At 44.3% G+C, this 16,311-nt stretch overlaps 1 protein-coding gene across 3 annotated transcripts in view; it reads right to left on the reverse strand.

Annotated features, from left to right (window-relative positions):
• The window catches only part of NSF (N-ethylmaleimide sensitive factor, vesicle fusing ATPase), a 106,701-nt gene that overhangs the window by 20,452 nt on the left and 69,938 nt on the right, over positions 1-16,311 (reverse strand). For all 3 annotated transcript variants that reach the window (XM_006017664.3, XM_006017663.3, XM_014516905.2), the window contains 4 exons: positions 6,404-6,499; positions 4,493-4,649; positions 3,726-3,859; positions 2,533-2,599 (listed from right to left, as the gene is read on the reverse strand). In XM_006017664.3, the coding sequence (XP_006017726.2) occupies positions 2,533-2,599; positions 3,726-3,859; positions 4,493-4,649; positions 6,404-6,499 (454 nt within the window). The remainder of the gene's footprint in view (positions 1-2,532; positions 2,600-3,725; positions 3,860-4,492; positions 4,650-6,403; positions 6,500-16,311) is intronic.

Raw genomic sequence — 16,311 nt, forward strand, 5'->3', positions numbered from 1 at the left:
CAGCATGGCAGTGGATGGCCTGGCAGTGCAGCCACTTCTATTTTTCTGGCCCACCCCCACCTGGGGTAACATCCGGGACTGGTACTCTGATGCAATGTGCCCCCCCCCCCCCCCCGACCCTCCTGTTTCTTGTGGCACTCCTTCCGCTCCCTGCAGACATGCCAGCGTACATGTGCCCCCCCCCCCCCCCTTTTTTTTTTTTTTAATGTTACTGTGCTATCTAGAACAGCTCAGGAACTGTCCTAGAGAATGCATAACTAAAAAATAGTTTGACATCTTGAGGGCAAACTAGTCAGAAGACAAAGTGGAGCCCAAATCTAATTCACTTAGATGAGCTATGCTTATCCCACAGAAGCACATTAGCCAGGTTTTTCATATTCCATATGCTTATTATAAATATGGATAATGGGAAAATCCAATTGTATGAAACACAAGCATTTAAAAAAAGAACTATAACGGTAGTGAAAAGACACTATTAACAGGTAGCTGGAGTCAAGTGTCTAAGCTCCTATGAAGGCTACAGTTCAGACATACTCTTATGCTTATCAATTACCATGGGCTGCCTCTAAGCCAGTAGTTCTTAACCTTTTTAGACTTGAGGCACCCCTCCAAAACTTTTCAGCACTTTTAGCAGCACTCCATTAAAAAAAGCTAATAAAATATACTTAGCGTTGTAACATTAGCATTATAATACATCAGCTCATATTGTATCAGCACTGATAAAAGGAAAATTTACATTATTGGAAATCAGCTTTTTTTGGTTGACGTGGCCAATAATGTTGCCGATAAATGCTGTGTGCACGCATACAGCCAGCCCAACAGCTTGGAGATCAGCGTCTGGCCGGTAAGTCTGTTGGGAGGGAAGAGGTGTGTGGGGGGAAATCGAAGCACCCACGGTGAGGGACAGAGTCAGACTGGGGCTGTGGCAAGTGCTGCCCAGCTGGGATGGGGCAGGGAGTGAGACGGAGCTGTGTGCAACTTGTCCAGGGTGTGGGGGGAAGCAGCTCCCACTGCTGCATTCACCTCCAGGGGAGGTACATGCCCCCTGGATCTGTGCGCGGGGTGACAGCAGGCTGCCGCTGCAGGATGGGGCTAGGGGTGGTGTTGAGTTCTTCTCTGTGAGGGGGCTGTATTTAGCAGGCAGCAGCAGTGCTGGGAGGGGGGGCTACGGGGTGGGCTACAGCCACCCCAGAATTAGCCGTAGTCCCTCTGTAACCTCTCTCCTAGCACCGCTGTTGCCGTCAACAAGCACAGCCCCAGCCCAGCCCTCCCGCCGGAAAAAGCCTGGCACCAGCCCTGGCTCCATCCCGCCCACACCCTGCGCACAGATCCAGGGGGCACATGCACCCCATTTCTCCCCCGGGGGTGCACACAGTGACAGGAGCTGCTCCCCACCTCCCTGTGCCCCCTGGATGAGCTACTTGAGGCTCTGTTCCATGCCCCGCCCCAGCTGGGCAGCCTCTGCCCCTGCCCCAGCCCCACTCCCTCCCTCACTGCAGGGTCCTTGATGTGCCCCCTATGCCCCTTCCAGTCCCCCCTGTCCCTTCACCCCAACAGACTTACCAGCCAGATGCTGCTTTCCAAGCTGCTGGGTTGCATATCAGCAATTTGATTGGTATGGGCTGATATGGCTCATTAACAATCAATTAATAATCATCCATCAATATCGGCCTAAAAAATCTTTATCGGTGCACCCCTAATTATAATAATATAATTATATTCTATACATGATGTAAACATATTATGTCCCCAATATTATACGAATACCTTCAGGCCATTAGTAGGGTAAACTCCCCTAGCTATGGCTGGCCCAGTGCTCCCAGAGCAATAGCTCCTGGCCACTGATGGGATTTGGGAACAACTGGGCCAAGTTCTTTTCTTAGTTACCCCAGGGCAATTCCCCCATCCCTGGTGCTGTAAACTCTTCCCAGTTCAGCCCTGATGTGTCTCCTGAAAACCAAAATGCACATGAGAGTTTTACCCATGGTAGTGACAGCTTGGAGACAGATGCTTCTGCCACAAGGTAGAATTGCTGTTGATTTTCAAGAGGTCATCAGAGTCAAACCAGAAAGAGCTGTTGCAAAAGCAGCACATTTGTCTGTATAAACTAATGTGGTAGGTGCACCTTTCTGGAGTCAAACTGAGAAGCTACTGTAGCAATATGCTTTCTGGAAATAGAGGACCATGTGGCCATTTCACCCCACAGTGGTGCCAGCATCAGAGCACCCTTGGCAGTTTCTCATGGTGCCCCGATTCAAAACCACTACTCTAGGCATCTCCCAAGCTTTCAGAACTGCCCTTTGGAGGTGTTTAGTGCTCCTCATTCTCTATATAAAGAATCTAAAAGCTTACACCCAAACTTCTCTTTAGTGTCTGTGGAGTCTCTCCATTCTAGGATCCTAGGTGCCCAACCAGGTCATTCTGAATCGCCCACCTGGACCAGGTGCTCTTAAAGTTAGGTGGGGCCATATCTAAGTCAAAGTGCTTACCATGGCTATTTGAATCTGGTTCATAGCTAACTCTCAGACTTACCTAAAAGTCTTTCAATGTCATCTACCACCACACAGCTGAGCTGGGATTTGTATGCATCATCAAAAATCTATAAAAAAAAATATTTTATTGGCACAAATCTCAAGTATAAAACTATAGCATTTGTGATGACTCATTTTACTAATTTTAAATTAGTACCAAGATTACATATGCAAAAACATCACTTTTGTAGTAAAAACAAAAAAATTTAATCTTATGTCTCCAAAAGAAACTGGACTTTATTCACTAAATAAATAAATATTTACTTGAGGCCAAAAAATCATAGCAAGTTAAGGATGGTGACGGTGGTGCTGGAGTTGTACAGCATTTCAGTTGCTCCATTATAGCCATTCACGTGTCTGCTTAAACCCCCTGTAAGTAGCAGCTGACCTGGGGCAAGCCTAGTTTTGAAAGACAGGTAAAGTTATTTGGGTTTAAGCTTCTACTCACCCCATGGTAGAAGCAGGCATGTGAAATACCACAGAGAAGCTGACACCCTGCCTTTTAATCGATCAATTGTACATATATACGTTAAACTGGCATTTAACATATTTTGCCATCTCTCAAAAGCTCTCCAAAGCTCATTTTAGCTCATTTATGCCAGCAGATTATAACAAGTTACTTCATTTGTTTATAAGCAAGCAATATGCAAGATGAACAGCAATATTTTCCATTATATTTCACAACAGAATAGTACAATAAAGCAGACAGCCGTACAAAAATGATAAGTGATATATTTCACTTAATTTAATTTCCCTCAATACAAATCTTTCTTCATTCAGTTTTATCTAAGAAACAAAACTGACCTTATTCTTATATATAAAAATAGGAAGATGGAGGGATTTAAAATAGGAAATTGGCATCTCAAACTGACTTGACCAATGATGTCTGATCAATCAAACTACTTTGCAAACATAAAGGAACACTTTGTATACATTTAAATTATGAATTGAAAGATAAGTTTGTGGACACCAACTCAAGTACTATCCTCTTTTCTGGCAACACCTGCATTGTATAAGTCTCTCAGTTCACAAAGAGAGCTGTTGGATCAATGCCTGCATCAACAGCTATGCAGCCTTCTGAACAAATAATGAGGCAGGGGATTTATATTCAGTGCAGAGAGCACAACCTCTCAATCTCACGTTGGAGAGTCTGGGAATCAGATTCAAGTCAATTACAGTAATACCCATAAATACCTTCTTTATAGCTTGGCACTTGGCAGTTTCAGAAAAGCCAATCATCTTATCAGGAGAACAGATCTTGATAAAGGGGAAGTTGGATTCTTCTGAAATCTTTGCTGCTAAGGCAGTCTTCCCACTGTGTGGGGGACCTGTACAAAAGGAAGAGAAACTAGTGAAAAACAGAAACAATAGTTGCTTAGCACTTTCTTGAACTGTTTTCATGGTCTTGTTCATTTGACTTCCGTGAATGTTGTAGCAAAAAAGCTGGCTGGTGGAACTCCACATAAATATGGAAAAAAATTGCAAATAGCTGCACCAAAAACCTAAATCAACATGGTATCATGAACATACCATATATCATGAGCTCAATTCAAATGAATCAATAATGTAATTTAAGGTACCGGTCAAGAACAGCAAACCGAAAAAAATAAGCAATAAATAAACAATTATCTTGGGAACTGTTCAGAGAAGCTGCAAGCAAAACAGAAAACAAAAACAAACCAAATAAGGTAACTATAACCTGTTTAGGAAGAAAAAGATAACGGAGTCAGAGAGTACTAATTATGAGCATTTACTCCATTTTGATGTTCCTGGAACATTGTCCCTCAAAACTACAGAAGTCAATTTTATTATCCAAAGCAACATTTATCCATCTAATCACATTTTCAAGTAGTAATCATGTTTTTTATTTTGATTAGTGATTTTTAGTCTCATGTCTGGGTATCTAGTACAATTACATTATTCACAATTACAAGACCATATATTAATTTCTCTAAATTTACCTTCCAAAAGAACGCTAACCAATGGAGTTCGGTCACTGTTTTTGGTTTGTTGGACAAGCAATTCCCCATCTTCCAAAACCCTTGTTACAGGGTCACCCCACTTGATAATACCATTCATAATATAACTTGCATAATCTTCCTGGTTGGTTCCAAATGCCTATATTTGGAGAAAAGAAGAAATTGTTATCAGGGGTAAGAACCACTGTCTAATGGCAGAGGCCACTAGACATTAGGGGTGTGCAAACCGGGCCGTATTCAATTCAGATTCGGCCAGAATTGTGGACAGTGATTTGATTCATTGATTCAGATCACTGTCCGATTCGATTCGGCCAAATCTGAATCTGAAGATTCGATGCCAATTTGAAGAATCAGCGATTCGGACATAGACACAGCTTTAAAAGTTTTTTCTATATACCTTGAGGTAGCAGGCATGGCTCTCGATCGTCGCGATGCTGGGGCGCATGGAATGTCCCACAGGAGCACAGGGGGCCCTCCATGTGCTCGGTGGCGAATCTGGAAGCGGACCAGAAGTATTTCCAGTCCGCTTCCAGGTCTGCCGGGGAGCATGCTGGGCCCCCCGCTGGTACCTCCCTGGCTCAGTGATTGGTCACAGGGGGACCCTGGGTGTCCCAGGACCCAGCAGTCACTGACCCGGGGGAGGGGGGTGGTCCCCAGTCTACTCCCTGGCAGACCTGGAAGTGGACCGGAAGTGCTTCTGGTCCGCTTGCGGGTCTTCTGCCGAGCATGCTGGGGAGCCTTGTGTGCTTCTGTGGGACACTCCATGTGCCCCAGCATCACATCACTCACGAGCCCCTGCTACCAAGAGGTACGTAGAAAAAACATTTAAAGCTGTGTCTATGTCCAAATCTCCGAATCGATTCAGAGGGATTGAAGGGTCCTCCAATTCTATTTGGATTCGGAGATTCAGCCACCGAATTGGGCCAAATCTTCATTGAATCGAATCAGGGACCGAAGCTTTGCATGGCCCTACTAGACATCAGTAGAGTGACAGGCAATGTAGCGGACACTTTCAATAATAATTAAGATACTTCAGTTATTAAGATCATCAGTATTAAGACATTTCAGACATTTCAGCTAAGTAAGGAGTTAAAACACTAGACGTGACAAAGACATAGAGCAGGATGTTTTAAAGGGTTTTACTATACTAAAAGCTCTGGTAACTGGTACCTTACAAGCCAGCATGCTCTGTTTACCTTGCAAGCTGGCATGCTGGTTAAGTGAAACCGGAAGTGCCCACTGTGGCACTTCCGGTTTCTCCAAGCCCCCGCGGTCCAGGGCAAAGCAGCCTGTGCTGCTGAGTACCCACAGCCTGGGAGCATAACAGGCTGTGCGGGGCCCGCCTCCTGTTCCGTGGGGCCCACAGGGCCTGCAGGAGGATCGGCGATGCCCCGGACGCGGTGGGAGAAGCGGGGGCCTGAACAGGCAAGGATGCCTGTCCAGGCCGCTCAATTAACTGGCATATTTTGTTATCCAGTACCCCCCATTCCCAGGGGATGCCGGATAACAGAGCTGTTACTGTATAAATTATGGAGTATTCTATATATAGTAATCTCTGGAATCTGATCACCATCTGTATTATTAGGTTATGAATAGGGGTGCACTGATAGAGATTTGGGGGGCCAATACCGATAGATGATTTTTAAGGAGGCATATTGGCCAATACTGATCCGATTTCAGATACAGCTGTGCACAGCTGGTAAGTCCGTTGTGATGAAAGGGACGGGGGGAGGGAAGGGTTGTTTGACAGGGTCAAATTTATGAAGCCACCATAATGGACCCCAAATCCAAGCTGTGCCTATACATCATTAAATGTAGTAGTTATATGAGGGATCATCTATTCTAGTCCTGCACTCTCCACTTTATTTTATGGGTTAGGCAGTAAGTACTCACTGGCTTGATATCATTCTCTAGAGAGGCCAAGAAGTCTCCTCTTGTCACTTGCAGACATTCTGCCTTCTCCATATCTACCTCTACTTTGGTGCTGGCCTAATAAAGACAAAAGAAAATATGTTAAAAGAAAAGCAACAGAGCACAGGTTACAGTTTGTTCCGGACTTCCATCGGCCTCCATTATTCAGAGGATTTGACGCACATGCCATACACCAAAAAATACAATATGAAGATATCCTACATTAGTACTCAACATCTGTTTGGCACGTGCTGCTACCGATTTTCACTTCCAAGGTGAATCACAACTCTACTTGCTCTTAAAGCCCATATCAGACCATTTAGCAGCAGTCGTCTTATTTTACTAGTTAGGAAACTAAGGCACATAGTTCAAAAGACTGAGCCTGTAAGGTGTTCATTTCACAAGAAGACAGCCTAGTGTCTTCTACCCAAAGATACAGAGAGAGTTAATGCTCAAACTGGAAAAACAAATCGGGAATAGAACAGGATAAAATATATTTCAGCAAACAAAGTTTGCTGAAAAATGTAGTTTGGGTTCCAAAGCTATTTGCAGTTTCAAGTTAAATTCTCTTTTGGCTGAAAAATATTTTGGGCACTAGATTCCACAATTCTCCAAAACCATCCATGGCAATGTACCCTCTATTTGATATCTCTATGGTTAGAGCACTCATTTGGGTTGGAAGACATGTAAGCTCAAATCCATCCTGCTTGAAATCTGCACCCATCTCCCCCATTATTCATGGGGATGCCACAACCAGAGCATCTACAAAGGTAGGGCCTTTTTTAATCTCTTCTGTTAATACTATTCTGTTTTACTGGAAATACCCCACCTCCCACGCAAGCATCCTAGTTTTTCTCTGGTTTCAATGACTTAAATTGAATCCACAAAGGAGGATTAAGGGAACACCTCCGCAGAACACAAAACAGCCCAATAGTTAATACATTCGTCTGGGAAGTGGGCACCCTGGGCTCCAGTCTTTGCTTCTTGAATATTATGTACTTTTCCCATCAGCATTCACTGGATACAAAACAAAACAAAAAAAATCCTAGGAGCAGAAACTGGAGCTCAGGACTCCATTCTTCCAGTTAGATGATGCGAGTACTACTTTACAGTCATGTACCTTCTTGCTTGTTCTTTGGACCCCATGAATCATGCGCATTTGGTTGCAGTTTCCCAGCTTCAACAAGAAGAGTAAAAAGTAACTCCTCCCCCTCAACTTTTCTGCAATCTGGTGGTTCAGATACTACCCTAAGAAGAAGGAAATATGGATTTGACTCTCCTTGGCTTGAAGAAGGCCTAAACTCCAGCTATCTCTGTCCTGGATGAGTGCTTTGCCCAGTAGACTCTTACACAAAGGCAGCCACCATGCCACCCCCACTTTCAGCCACATTTTAAAAGAACAATTTCCAGTTATTTGCTTTTGAAAAATACTTGCAGGAATCTACCTTCAAGAGGGGGTCCTGGGCTCTGGATCCTGAGTGGAGTGAGGATCCTTCTTTAGACACTTGATTCTGTTGCTTAATGCCCAAGAGGGATGGGGTTTAGAACACCCATCTGCTTACTTTTCCTATTGGCTAGCTCTGGGCTGTTCCCCCACTCAGAATACAGGCTGTACAGATCACCCTTCCAGATGCTTGACTCTCCTCATATGCTACAAAGGGAGCCTAGGCACTTAGCTCTGGGTTTTAGATTCCACTCTGGTGGAGTAGGAATCACTCATCTAAAATTTAGGCATTACAGTACATAACCTGTAGATGCTCCAGTCTATTTTTGGTCTGGACCTGGAGCTCTTCAATCCTAGCTTGGTGCTCCAGCCATGCCGCTTCCTCCTCAACAGTAGTATTTACATGGGAATCTTAAAATTTTAGATTTCCATTTGTTTCTCCTATATATACATATATGGCTTTGCTGTTTAATATATATATATATATATATATATATATAAAAAGCAGCAAAGCCATTCCTAAGAGCCTATTATTTCGCTCCTGGATCAAACTGCCTTCCTGAAACTGACACTATCAATATTGTTTAGAAGAGCCAATAAGTGGAAAATTTCACATGCAGGCCTTTCCATGAAGAATTGCCATTTCAAGGTGACATAAATGACTCCCTTTCCTTCAACCTCAATTCACTGCCCTCTAAATAGGGAACCTTTAGAAATGAGTGATGAAGAGTGTATATTTCTGACTGGTAGGGACATAAGAGGCTTCTCTCATCATTTGAGAATGGTTGCTTACACACTACAAAAAGCAAAAATGGTGCTGATAGGTCACACTGTGTTGCCAACACTGCTGCTAGTACATTTTAAGCTTCTGTCAAATCATTTTCAGGAAAACTCTTTCATAGGCTGCAGAATGTTTTCATCAAACAGTGAAATGCAAAGCTCCTTCATTTATGAGGATTAGCTTGTAGGTTTACAGTACTTTGAAACCTTGATCGCCCTGGGCATCAATCAGGAATTATAAATGGATTTGGGGTGATTTCTCACACCTTAAGACCATATAGATAAAAGAATCAGTTTTTGCCACTGGCACTACTGCCACAGTCATTTTCAGATCCTGAGCCGTGGTTTGCAGACACAAAGAGAAGGATTAAGTACAAAAGCAGGCAGAAGTGAACAGATTTGCAAAAGAAAATGTATTTAATGGTAAAGTGATAGAATAGCAGCCAACTCTGAGAGAACAAGTGGCATAACAATGACTCCATTTCACTCATAGTTAATAAGTGACAATTCATGATCCATCCAAGTGTTGCCTTGACAGACTTTATGAAACTTTCTATACTACCCCATAAGTTGCATATTATTTCCTTCGAAATTTAAACAAATTTCTCCTCATTTTTAAGCCAGGCATAACTTGCAATGAAAGTGGCTTCATGTCTTACTGCATCTTGCATCATCAATGTCTCCAGGGTCATTAAATGCTCCAGTGCAGCTGGATCGCTCAAAAAATTAGGATTTGGAATTCAAAAATTTGCACTTTGGCCAATGCAATCCCAGATACCTGACTAATCCACCGGACTGGGACCTCTGAAAGAAGCAACGATTTGTGGGGTGAGTACAAGGTACCTGCAGGTGAGAATAAATACTTGGTTTCTGTGCAAGTGCCCAGAGACACTCTGGACACATCTCATAATTCAAGTTGTTCACTCCCTCACTGACTCTCTCAGCACAGAGAACAATGGATTCTGGGGTCTGAAGTTCCCTATGACAAAGATAGCACCGTAGACCGCAGCTGAGTATTGGCAAAGGGGGGAAATTTTACACATCTCTCCCCACATACAGGGCTTGTAGAATATTACAGATTCCAGAACGACATATCTGGCTCCGTTAATAAGAAAAAAATGTATATTTAAGCTTAACCAACGATGGTACTGGACACTGAATGGACAAAAACAAGGAAGGCCCATTCTTGGCATTATAAAAGCCTAAGGATGATTATTCTTGCATGTGGCCCTGATAGCAGCAAAAGCAATTAGATTACTCTACCATCTCACTTTGTGGCCTAATAACATTTTGTATGAAGAAATTAAGCAAGGCTGACAAGTTAGACTGCTGCAATGAGATGAACATAATGCAAGATAACATGTCAAATGCTGGTTGCAGAGATTTTAAAGGGGCTGCAAATCTTTAGCACTGAAAAATATTAATAGTAATAATATAATATTTTTTCACATCCCCCCTCCCCAAATAAGGTGTGCACCTTATTTTGGGAAGACAGAATGGAGGAAAAGAAAAAAGATTTTTCCAGTGACAGAATCCACACCTTAGTGTCAGTAGAGCTAAAGCTTTAACCCTCTCAAAGCTGCTGCCAAATCAGCTCAGCCAACAGCTGCTGTCAATTTGACAGTGGCTGTGAGAAGGTTAAAGCTTTGGTTGCAAGGAGAGAGTAAGTGACTATGAGTGGGTTCTGCTCCCCCAGCATGCCCAGAATCGAATCAGCCCACACAGCCATTACAATACCCCCATGTCTCCATTTTGGCGTGGAAATCAGCTTCCTTATTTAAAACAAGAGTAAATATAGTACAGGCAGTCCTTGGACTTATGACACATTTGGTTCCTGAAAACTGCATCTTAAGTCAAAACGTTGCAACTCTAAACTGATTTTCCCATAGGAAAAAATGTTATACATGGGGGATTGGTTCCTGAACCAAGGCCTGATATCCTATTTTCACCAAAAATAACTCAGAATTTTGTATAGTACTCGATCAATCATAGACAAGTAATACAGCTACATTTATTTATTTATACTGTACTTGGGGGGAGTGTGCTCATGGATCTGCCCCAAGCGCAACCTGCTGCGCCCGGTCCCAACTAGTTCTGGAGGCACACATCCATGTCCGTCCCCCATGCCCTCTAGGACAAGCGGCAGGAGCTGCCGGATGATCTGTGGCCTCTCTTGCACCCACCCATAGCCCACACTCCCAGCACTGCTGTGAGCAACCAGGTAGGGAGGCACAGAGGGGCCGCCCCACCACCAGGGGCGTAAGCCAACAAAAAAAAGCCCCCCCACATCCAGGCTTAAGTCTGCCTGGCTTCTACCACACCCCTTGCCCCTGCCCTGCCAGTGGCCTTGCCCCCTCCCTACAGGGCAAGCCAGACTCTTCCCTGCCAGCCAGAAGGGCCTGTTTCTAGGTGAAGTGGCGGTGGGCCCAATCCTTGCTACTGCTGAGCCTCCCCGCCTGCTCCAGGGCCAGAGGGCGACCTGCCGGCAAGCTGCCCAGCCCCTGCCATGTGGGGGGACCTGGGCCTTCCCTCTGAGGCAGCGGCACCCCCTTGGGCCACTGTGGGGGGTGGGGCAAGCTGGGCCACTGCTGCCTGAAACCTCAGGCACCTGATCCAACTTGGGGGGAGCCTTCCCGGCCTTCCAGTCCACTGTGCCGGGTCCCCGTTGGCTCATGCTGCCCCCAGTGGCCTCAGTTGCATCCCTGCACTGCCCCCACAAGGCCAGCTTGGCCCTTCCCAGAGGGCCCCTGGCAGCTTCTGGAGGCTCCTGCATGCAAAAGTGGCTGCAGGCCCAATCCTCTTTTCCTCTGGGCCCGATCCAGGTCTTCAGCCCGGTGCAGCCCTGGCACTGCCTACCTTGCCCCAGTGGGAGCAGCAGTGGGAGCAGCCGGACAAGCCGCAGCTTCTCCTGCAGCCGCCTATAGCTCCTGCTCTGAGCGCTGCCAGAGCGGGGGCTATGGGTGGCTGTGGGAGCAGCCCAGCACTGCCAGCCTTGCTGTGGGGGAAGCAGCCGGACAAGCTGTGGCTTCTCCCGCAGCCGCCCATAGCCCCTGGAGCACAGCCCGGCACTGTTCACCTCACCACAGAGGGAGAAGTGGGTGAGCAGACAGACGAGCTGCAGCTGCATTTTGAGGGCTATGGGCGGCTGAGGGAGAAGCCACAGCTCATCCAGCTGCTCCCCTGATGCTTGCCCCACAGTGAGGCGGGCAATGCTGGGCTATGCTCCAGGTGCTATGGGTAGCTCCGCCTCACGAAGGGGGGAGCCCACCACTTCTCTCGTGGCCGGCCATAGCCTGTGGAGCGCAGCTGTGGCTTGTCCGACTGCTCCCCCGCTACTCCCCAACCAACGCAAGGCTGCCCACAGCCCTCGGAGCTCAGCCCAGTACTGCCCACCTTGCCACGGGGACAGCAGCGGAGAAGCAGCTGGATGAGCCACAGCTTCTCCTGTGGCTGCCCATAGCCCTTGCTCCCAGCACCACCAGAGTGAAGCCCAGCACAGTCCCAGCACTGCCCACCTGGCACTGGCGGGAACAGCCAGATGAGCCGTGGCTTCTCCTGCACCCAGCCATAGCCCCAGCTCCCAGAGCCTGGTGCAGCCCCGGCTGGGCAGTGCTTGCCCCAGCCTGTCCCAGCCCCAGTCCCCCTCTCATCACAGGGGCCTTGATCTGCCTCCCCATGCCCCTTCCCTTTCCCCTCCCCTCCCACCATGACAGATGCTATATCCAGCATCGTAAAGTTGAATCCCATGCCAGAACTTTGAAAGCCAGGTGTCAATTTACAAATGTTGCAACTGCTGTTCATCGTAACTCGAACAGTCGTAAGTCTAGGACTGCCTGTATTTATAGTAACATGCATTAAGAGGGAATTGCACTTGCCTGAATTAGATTCCTACAATTCACCTAATCAGGATCATTGAAAAATGGCACAGCATGGAGAGAAAATCATTAGCTCAGGTACATGTACATGAGCATCTGCACTGATTTCAGCCACAGTTGTGGGTGCTCAATAAGTCTGGGTGGGGGGGAGATTAAAAAAGAACTTAAAACCTTTAAATTGTCTTCACTGGGAGCTCCAGGCAATTTACTTGTCCAGGAGAAAGAAGTGCGATTTCAGAATTCATTTTGCTTTCAATAATGGTAACAGAGCAAATAGTTCTTTTTACTAGTCTGATCCTGAACCTTTACACTGGCTTTACCATGCTCCTTAAGCCTTTCAGGCAATTTGCAGCAAGTCTTGATCTTGTTACAATGAGTCCCCCACTGTTTCTAGAGAAACTAGTAGAGGAAGGGCTCAAAGACTAGAGCTGTTGGAAAAAGGTTTAACTAGGTTTTGAGCATCTCTGAACAAAAGGTGAACTTACCAAAGTAAACAGGTCAGAAGATCTAACAGCAACTTAGGAAAGGCCCACCTCTAGGAGATGAACCTAAGAAAGTTCTAACAAAAATAACAGGAGTATAGGTTGTCGCCGTGTTGGTCTAAGGACATGGGCAAAACATAACAAAAGAACGGGTCTTTAAAAATGGCTGTCTGCCTGAATGCACATTTATACTCTAACTTCACCTGCTAAAACTAAGCTTAAGAACCTTTCAACAGGGGAGATGCAGATGCCCAAAACAAATTGTGGAAGCTCACTATTGGGTAAGAAATAGAAACCTGGCACTGAAGTCATGATTTGAAAGCTTCATCAGAAACAGCTAAAAATGGTGTAGAGGTCTGAACTCCTAAACTAATTAAGCTCCAAGAAAAAATGACTGTGTGTTAGCTATATTTTGGTGACATATTTAAGTTAAACATAGCTTGTCCAAAAAAAAAACAACCCCAAAAACGGAAAAGAGCACTGTATGTTGAACTATGTTTGCTTTACTGATCTGAAAAAGAGAAGCAGTGCTTGATACTATTAAAGCTCTGATTACTTTGACATGTTGGGGGACTAAAGTTTGCAGTGGTTAGAAGAATTTATTAGATAATCAAATTCAGTGGTATCTTAACCTTATTAAACTCAAGGCACCTCTCATTAGATTGAAGGCACACCTCAGAAAAATATCAGCTCTTAGTTTTCACTCCTTTTTAGACTACTGAAACATAATAGAGCAATTCTTCTGTTGCAAAGAACTCAGGAAGAGTTCTATGTCAGGAACACTTTGACATAACAGGTCAGAGTGTTTTTGATACTATGGATTCTTATTTGAAATCTCTGGATTCACAAGCTTACACATATGTAGATGTCTGCACATCTAACAAAGCTAATATTGTGTGGCACCCCTAAAAAGATCTCATGGCACCCTGGTTGAAAAATCACTGATCTAATGTAAAAAGTCTCTTCCATCCCTAACATTTAATCTCAGAATACTCTGCAGCCATAAAGACAAGCATTCATAGTTGAAGAATCTAAACAAATTCTTTTTTTTTAAATCAGTTACAAGTTTTTGTAATTAGAAAAAAATGCCTGATATGCGTCTTCTATACCAAAATGTAAGACAATACATTATCATAATCATTGTACTTAAAAGATAAAATAGACTTTTATTCACCTTGTATTTTCCTTCTATACATGACAAGCATATGTGGAATTAAGAAAGGCTCTCATCTGCGTTATATTCGCACCAGTTTTGGACTATGAAGTAAAGGAGCCATGTCTTTCAGCCTACACCTGTATGAGCTAATTAATCCACATTTCAACACTGTCAAATAGTGCTTTTTACATTTTGATTCATCTCCTAACTTGACATTTCATGGTTCTTATCTCTTCTGTCCAGTTAAAGATGCAACAACCTTAATAAGTGATGAACACTGAGAAAGCAAGAACTCATTTCATTATAAAATACTGCATTATAAACTTAGTGAATACCTCAGATCTTGACATACACCGAAATGGCGCCTTAGTGTGCTTCCGCTCTGAAAAAGTCTAGCAAAAAATGACTCCACTCTGTACAAGATAGCTACTGATTTTAAAGACTTCAGTAACATTTTAAACAGACATATCTATAAAAACAGCGTAAGGGAGAACATGCTGGATTATACTTCTTGTGCATCATCAGAAGTCTTTACTTAGTTATCTCAGTTAGACCTCTGCAAACTCACAGAAGACACATGGACTACATGAGTTTCATGGAGAACTTAAGTTGGCTGATGATCCACAAGAAGGAAAGAAGCCAGTGTGACTAGTCCAAAGCAGTAGAAGAAAGTTGTGCATGTGCATTGACACTTTCTTCTCCCTAGAAGGAGAGCTGGGGAATACAATCAGGGAATTACTAGTGCACAGATGTGAAACAATAACAGGATAAAGAGTGATAAACAAATTATACCAAGTTAAAGAGACTGGGGCAAGGGAGTGAGGGGACGTGACTTACCGTGCATCAGCTAATCCACTGCAAGTTTTACTCTATTCCACCATACATGCAAGAGTACCAGGGCAATTTACTCTTATAGACACAAACTGCCAAATTACTACAGTTTAGCTTTTACATTTGGTAGGAAGGAGTGGCATCGCAAAATAATGATCGTAGCCCAATATCTCAAAACACCCCAGTTAAATTGGCGTAAGTAACCATTCTTTTTTCAACTATGAATCCATCTGGATCCTGCTGCAGATGACTGGCAAGCAGTGTTGTTGCAGTACTGTGGGACAAGGAACATCACCTGAACAGCAACTGTAATGCTGTTCTGCCAGCCTTCACTGTTAAGTCCAAAAAATGTTTGACATGGGTCAAAGGGTTACTCCTTGTCACTGGCTACAGGTTTTGCAAGCTGGCATATTTCTGAAACTGGTAGAGGATGTCACTTGAGCTATGGCAAAATAATCCTTGTCTTTATTGGGAGAAGAATAGCAGCCATCTGCTTATACCACAATATACACTGTATTACCTATTTAGATATTTCTTGGGGCAAGAGGACTTGGCATTTAGAACAGACAGCCATGGAGACCATATGAATTGTTTGGTTCTCTCAACAAGGGAACAGAGGCTCCAGAAGCATTCAATTTCTCTCCCGGCAGAGAGTTTTTGGAAAAAAGACAATCTGATTGACTGTGTTAGAAGCAAATTAATAAGATGAGATCACTTAGGGGTGAATTTAGAATTAAATTTTAAACACACCACTCCTGTCTTTGTCCCCGTTAAATGTTGTGCAGGGATGGTAAGCCATATGTGTTTGCAGCTTACATTCTGTCTCCTAGCTGAGATGACAGCAACTGGGAAGATCATGTTCAGAAAGACAGAAAATAAAGAACAGCCTGAAAGAGGGTCAAAGTGAAGCCCCATAAGTCTCATAGATTGTAAGGCTGGAAGGGACCTTGGAAGATCATCGGGTCCAGCCCCCTGCACCAAGCAGGAAAGATAACTGGGGGTCAGGTGACCCCAGCAAGGTGACCGTTTAGTCTTCTCTCAAGAGGATGATATCAAGGTTCCAGACAGGAACAGGTTCACAACCAAGAATGCTGTGAGGTGGACCTTAACAGAGCTTAAAAAAAGGAAAAAGAGTAGGAAAGTTTTAAATGCTGCAATTATTTTATCTTCTATATAGTAATTTGCACAGGGTCTATGTTATGTTAGACCACTCGTATCTAGAGCCCCTGCAATTTTGAAAAAAGTCTCTCTCGTAGAGGTCTTATTCTAATATAATAAAGGGTTTAGTCTGTCAGTCAGTAACACTTTGGGGCCAACTGCGC

The sequence above is a fragment of the Alligator sinensis genome, unplaced genomic scaffold (genome assembly GCF_000455745.1).
Source record: "Alligator sinensis unplaced genomic scaffold, ASM45574v1 scaffold755_2, whole genome shotgun sequence".
NCBI lineage: Eukaryota > Metazoa > Chordata > Crocodylia > Alligatoridae > Alligator > Alligator sinensis.